General features: G+C 38.2%; 1 protein-coding gene across 1 annotated transcript in view; it reads right to left on the bottom strand.

Annotated features, from left to right (window-relative positions):
* Nucleotides 1-419: 419 nt before the first annotated feature.
* LOC113538230 (alpha-1,6-mannosylglycoprotein 6-beta-N-acetylglucosaminyltransferase B) overlaps nt 420-7,115 on the bottom strand; it is a 104,466-nt gene continuing 97,770 nt past the window's right edge. The window contains exons 16-18 of the mRNA XM_053232063.1: nt 3,362-3,436; nt 2,125-2,387; nt 420-1,074 (exon numbers count right to left, since the gene is read on the bottom strand). Of these exons, the coding sequence (XP_053088038.1) occupies nt 876-1,074; nt 2,125-2,387; nt 3,362-3,436 (537 nt within the window). The 3' untranslated portion in view covers nt 420-875. The remainder of the gene's footprint in view (nt 1,075-2,124; nt 2,388-3,361; nt 3,437-7,115) is intronic.

Below are 7,115 nucleotides of genomic sequence, written 5' to 3'. Positions count from 1 at the left end.
TGTCCCTGTGAATGAGCCGTTACTATAGAAACGATAACGGATTAGAATAAGTGCATGAATATAAACCTGCTGTAAGAGCTGCTGATGTAGAAAATTAATCAACACCTTCTGAACAAACAGAATCCAGAATTCAACAGTGAATAATTCGGCATATGAGAATGTTCACTCTTGATGAGGCTTTTTTGCTTCCTTTGAAAAACTGTGGAGCTAAACAACTACTGCTATTTTCTCTAGATTGTTCCTTGTCTGGCTCTTTAATGTGTCCCTGTATGATGCAAATCGAGTCCTGCTTTGAGATGAAAAATAACATACAATATATATATATATATATATATATATATATATATATATATATATATATATATATATATATATATATATATATATATATATACATATATATATAAAGAGGAGACAAATGTGTGTCTTTCTTTTATTAGTTATATAAGTTACATCACAAACTTGTAATCATAAAAATTCACAGTCTACATTCAAATATTTTAGCTTGATTAAAAAATAATCTTTCACACGTGTCCGTTTTATGCAGATGGAAGTTCATGTTCGTTCGTTCTGTGCTATAGAGTTTATTTGACCATTGATACGATAGACACGTCATCTCTATCAGGGTTGCCTGATCCTCCTGTTTAACCTCAGGAAATAAACACATGATGCAAGATCTATCGTTGGTTTTTATTTCCTGTTTGGAGGGGAATCAGAATTACTTTTATTATATTCCGTGAAACATTTTTACCAGGGACTGATGTCTGACCGGGAATTTCTGCTCTCCTTCCCAGATTTCCAAAGAGTTCATTTCTGCAAAACATCAGCCACGATTTCAGGAGCAGCAGACAAGCCAGGAGATGAGGAGAAATCCGTCATAAGCAGTCGTGACACAGCGCCACTTGTCCTTTACGGAAGTCTCTGCATGGACACACACGTCTGTACTTCGCGCCGAACCCAGCGCAGCTGAACAGCAGAGGCTCTTTCTGCAGGCCGCACTCATACGCTGTCGTGGAAAACGCCGGAAAAATGTGATTCATCTCAAATTCCACCACTTCGCACTGCACCTGCAGCCTAAAAAGAGACAGGACGGAGAGAATAACCAGGCGGCAGAGAGAATAAAAAGGATGGACCGAATGGAATTAGAGTGAAAGAGAAAAAGGGCAGGTTAAATGAAGAGAGATGGATGCTGGGGAAAAAGGTGAGGAAGAGAGAAGGAGAGAATGAGCGAGTGGATAATGGAGAGAAAAAAGAACTCTTTCTGCTGGTGTCAGTGAGGTGACAAGATCCACTGTCCTGATCCACACTGTCCCGACTCCATCACTTCTTCCGGCTCACAGCAAACGATAAAACATCCCTTTATACATCATCCTGCTTCCTGGAATAAAACAGATCAGCTACACACTGCACTTCACTGCACAACAACTACACATGCAATTTTCTTTTTCTTCACTGCAGCGTAAAAACAGAATAAAATAGTCTATTAAGTTAACTTTGATTTGCTAACTGCAAACTGGATAGCTAATGTGACTTTAGCCTGGCCAAGTTTGCTAAAAACTAGCTAATATTAGACTAGCTACTATATTTTGTAATTAAAATCAGCAGCCACTAGTGTTTAGCAGGCTAGTCTAGCATGTTTTCTAGTAACCTTAACTAACATTCGGCATTATGGACGACTTACGTCCAAAAGTTACGTTGATATTTATGCAAGGAAAGTCCCTCGTATTCTGACTCGGGTTCCGCCCTTGCTTAAGGTGATTTTCTGGATTTGGCATTCAGGTTATTAAAATCTCCTGCGTGTAGTTCACGCTTCCGAGGTCGCTTCTGAATAGATTTTTTATAGCGTCTAATCAGGGATAGAAAATGCGGACTGATGAAGGAAATTCGAATTTCTATTTTTTCATCGGAAATGACTGCGAGCAGGAAATTTACAAACACAACATTTAAATGACGGTGATGTAGTAAAGCGTTCACTTAGCGCTGCCGTTTCCTCTGTGTGCGTGTACTCTCTCACCAGTTCAGTGATTAGCTGTCAAGATAGATTAGCTAGCCACTATACAGAGTACACTAGTGACTGTGAAGGTCATTGTGAAGGTCGTTAAGGTTAAGGTTAAGGTCACTCACTTGCTCAGCGCCTCCTTGTTATTGACGAAGCGGAAGAAGGCCGGTTCACACACCAGGTTCGAGCTCCTGCAGGCGTCCACACACGACTGGCCCTCGGCCGACACGGCGAGTCTGAGAGCGCTGAGCGGAGGCCAGCAGGGCGGCGCTGTGGAGTTCACCGCCCACGAGACCAGCCCCGAGTCGCCCATCCGCATGAACACGCCTCCGGGCCAAACCACCGACATGTTAGCGGGGGGGAACGGAGCCTCCAGAGCACAAAAGTCCTGCGACAGTAAATATGAAAGGGTTAACTACATCTACAAAAGGGTTTTTCTACAAATATGTTTCTAGAATTACTCAATTCCTACAATTTTCTTCAACCATTTTTTCTTTTCTTTTAAATATCTTCTGTAGATCTTTTTTTCCTGGTCTCTTGCATTCTTTCTTTTATTCCATATTGTATTCCTTCTTTCTCTTCATCTCCCCCACCCTTCTTTTCTCTTTTATTTATTCCTTTCTCTCTCTCTCTTTAATTTCTCTTCCTGTTTTTTTCCTGGTTTCTCTTTCTCTCATTCTCCCTCTTGTTTTTCTGATTCTTTCTTTTCTTATTTTTCTCTTTCACTTCTTCCTATTTCTCTCTTTTTTCATTTTATTCTACATTCTTCCTTTCACTCTTTTTCACTCTCTCCCTGCCCTTGTTCATCTTCTTTATTCCTTTAATATTATTCTCTTTAATATCTCTGATTTCATCACAGTCGTTGTTCCTGTTATTCTTTCTTTCATTCCTTCTTCTCACCATGCCACCCTTTCTTTTTTCTCTAATTTATTCCTTTCTTTCTTGTTAATTGCTCTTTCTGATGTTCTCACAATATCTTTCTCTCATTCTCCCTCTTTCTGTTTTGTTCTATTCTGTCTTTCTTTCTTTCTACTTACTCTTTTTACTTACTTTACTCATTTTTTCTTTTTCTATTCCTTTCCTTCTCTCTCTAATTTCTCTTTCTGATCTGTCACTTTCTCATTCTCTCACAATACTCTTTCTTTCTAATTCTTCTTATTATTCTTTCCTTTTCTCTTCTTTCTTTGTCATACTTACTCTATTTTAAAAAAAAAAATCTTTCTTATTATATCTCAAACATTTTTTTATTACCAACACATTTCTCTCAACACATCATGCTTGATCACTTTCTCTAACACATAATTTTACACACACACACACACACACACACACACACACACACACACACACACACACACTTACCTGATGCTGAATGTAAGCATGCACTCTCTCAAGCATTCCCTCACACGTATACTCATATGGCAGATAAGGATCCACCTGAAAGACACACACACACACACATTTGTTTTTATATCTTTGTTAAAATCCGTTTTTCCACGCTGCTTGTCATTATTCAAGCTAATTGCAGTATAAAAAAGAAACTGCAGCATATTATTCAAAACAGACAAAACCGGTAATTGCTAAACTCGTCAAGCTTAATCGCCTTCGCTTTGTGACAGTCGGGAATCGCTGAGTCGATAAATCACATTTTCATTTTCCTTGGTCATAGATGTAAATGATCTCGTACCTGAATGATGATCTGTAATAAAAAACTGCACACTTGATTAAACTGATTAGATTTTTAGACTCTTGAGAGAGCATAAGAAGGATGCGACTGAACAAAACAGAAACAAAAGAGTCGCAGCAGATGAAATGACGTGCGCTGTAAATATGTCGTGAGCACAGACGTGATTTTCAGCCTTATTCAGGATTTGTTTCCTTTTGAGCCAACGCATCCTAGTCGTATTCACTTCACAGCTAAAACAAGCCTGCTGCCACTCGTCTCTCCGTAGCAGCTGTGAAGCAACGTACAGAAATAAATACGGCTCATTTAAAGCCAGAGAAAAGTGAAGCTCCTTAATGAGTTTCAGGATCGTGTTTGATTGACAGCAGCAGATTCGTATGTTTCAATGTTTAAAGCTTAAATAATTAAAGGACCGTGGGACTGATCCGGAGATCGTGAAGTAATGGTTCTCACTCACTCAAATAAAAATAAAAGTGGAAGTGATTTCATTAAAATTTCATTAAAATCACTTTAATATCTTTATAAGATGCAATTCATATGAACAATTATGAACAAAGGTTAACAATAGTATCTAGGATAGATAGATAGATAGATAGATAGATAGATAGATAGATAGATAGATAGATAGATAGATAGACGAGTCTCTCTCAGACTCCTAATTTGCTATTAGAGAACATGATCTTTGAGCTGTTCAGAGTTCAGAATGAAGACTGATGTAATATTTGATTTAAAGGATTTTCCCCTTACACTGGATCTAAAAATCAACAAAGATTTCATCAGTAAAACACAGAAGCGTGGTGCGTCACAGTCTCTAATTCCATTAGAGTAACAAATATCCATTTCTGATGCATGAGATTTACAATAATCTGGAGTGTTATAGCCAAAATTAACACATTTTCACCAGACATTCGTCATTAGTACAATCCTCACGCTCCACATCTCAAACTTTCCCTCCGATCTTCTCTAACATCTCCATCCTGCAGCAGGTCTCCGGCTGGTCCGTTCGCGCCGCTCTGCCTCCCTGCAGCGCTCGAATCAATGTCCATTTCCTGCGGCTAGCCGGAGCTCTGGGGTTTATGGATCGATTGACTCGTCGGGCCTGCCGAGAGCGGAGCCGTCAGAATCCAGAGCGCCTAATTAATGCTTTCCGCCCACTGATTTCCTTTTTCCTTTCAACCACATGAGATTCCCAAAGAGATGTTTGCTGGAGCAGTTTGACATCTCCAAACCACACACACGTCAGTCTGCGGTAAATGTGTTGGGGTTGTTGAGACATCAATGAGACTAATTGTAATTAAGGAGCTTTAAAGGACGAGGCTAATGGGTTCTACTAAACAAGTTCCTGTGTATGTTTCCCAGCGGTACCCATTAACATCAGCGGAGTTCCCTGGAAGTGGGGGGGGATTAGAGATGGAAAAAAAATTCATTTTATATTTTACGGTTTATAAGACACAGCAAGCCAAACAAAGGCAAGGGTGCCAAAACTTTAATCTTACTAAATACAGAAAAGGCTCAATGCACATTTTGTCAAATTGCATTAAAATACAACAAAAACACAACAAGTCACTCATTTTCTGTAGCTGAATCTCAAATCTTAATCAGAGACATTGCTTACCAAGAGAAGTGAATTTTTTTATGGATTAAATCATCAACGAACGTAAATGAAAATGTAAGCGTAGCAGATGAAACAGTTATTTCTCCACAGGAGAATGAAAAAACAAAATGTTTTTGTATAAAAACGTTGTAGAACTAATTACATGAATATTGACGTAACTTGGATTTAAGTAACTGATTCTGAATACAGCCCACTATATATGAAAAACGTAAAAGTGCGCTTAATATCAGCAGCAAGAAAACGTTACTGTTTGCAAACAGATAAAAACATCATAAAAATCTATTAGAAAAAGGAGATTTGTAAAGAGAAAGACAGTCGATAAACTAGGGAAGATAATTTGACTAATCGGTGAGCGGAGCTATTTCTAGCTCCGCCCACATACCCCTGGGTAAGAAGGGCAAATGACAGTAATGAAGAATTGTTGTATTGGTAGAAAAGGGCCATCATTCTGTATTAAGCAACATAAGCGCCCTCTTCATATCACTCAGGCTGATTCCAAAAACAGTGCAGTTATTACACAGTAATCAGATTAAATCTGATCTAAGCCTGATGTAATCGTTTTTAGAATAATTGGGCTCTAATTGATTGATCATTCATTATTCGATAATTCATTCAAAAGGAACAAATTATCCCCTAATCAACATGTAAATGCGGGAGTCTGTTTGCTTTCTCGACTGGAACAGCTGCACACGATTTAATCAACATGACTGAACTGTAAAGTCTGTTTTCACACAATAACCGAGCACTGCATCATAATCATTATCCTCAAATATGTTTATTTGTGAAATGCATGGTATTTAAACAAGACAGAGTACTAATGACGAGCAGCGCCATCGTCGCTGACGGCTCAAGTAGCCCTGCTGATGAATGCCTAGTTCCTTAAATGCAGTTTTCAGATCAACGTTTAAATGTACGTCAAAAACAGAGGCTCAATTTCTGTGCAACTTTCTGAGCATTTCTGAGGAATTTACACATTTACACTCAAGTTTTTAACATTTTATCACAATGTATAAATATATTCTATAGGTCAATACTGTAAATATACAGTATCTTAATTTTCCATCTTTACGCTGGTTATGAGTGCAACACAAATTGTAAGCATTTATGACCTTCACTGTTTAACAAAACAGTTTCTATAGTAACAGCTCATTCACAGCGACTTGTATGGAGGATGATCCACATAAACGGCTTTAAAAAAAAGCATGTAATCATTAATATAGTAAAGTTTTCCGAAAGGAGATGTTACGTTAAGGAGATGTTACGTTAATTACGTTAAGCTGTTTATGGAAGGAGTCTCCAGTGTCAGCGCTTTGTAACAGTCAGAGGTAAAGCTGTAACGTTAAGTTTTCTGACATTTTCAGGACAGAGGAGTTTACGCTTTGCAGTTTCTCAGTAACATGATAAACTGCATTTTTTGTCTTATTAACTGCAAGAGAGAGAAAAAGAGAGGCTGGTGAGGGAACGACTGATTACAGCTGCTGTAATGTAAGTGAGAGCAGGAACTAACTCATTTCAGGGATGTTCCACAACATTAAATGTAACTATAAATGGATAAAAAAAAAGAATGACACATTTGTAATCATTGAGAAATTGCAAGTCCTGAAGTGTTTTATTCCTCAGTACTACACTCCTACACTCAACTACACCCCACACATCCCTTTGGTTTTATGTACAACAAAGTGTTTTCTTACCAGAAAGCATTTAAAGTAGAATTTTAGGAAGCTAAGAGCAATTAATTAACCAACGAACCCTGAAAGGACCTTTGAAGAGGTTATGCTACAGCTTTTGTCCTCTCAGCCTTGACTTTGCCACCTATG

Source organism: Pangasianodon hypophthalmus, chromosome 2 (genome assembly GCF_027358585.1).
Source record: "Pangasianodon hypophthalmus isolate fPanHyp1 chromosome 2, fPanHyp1.pri, whole genome shotgun sequence".
In the NCBI taxonomy this organism is placed as follows: Eukaryota; Metazoa; Chordata; class Actinopteri; order Siluriformes; family Pangasiidae; genus Pangasianodon; species Pangasianodon hypophthalmus.
The sequence above is the reverse complement of the archived record's forward strand: the minus strand, read 5'-3'. Positions and strand labels throughout refer to the sequence as shown.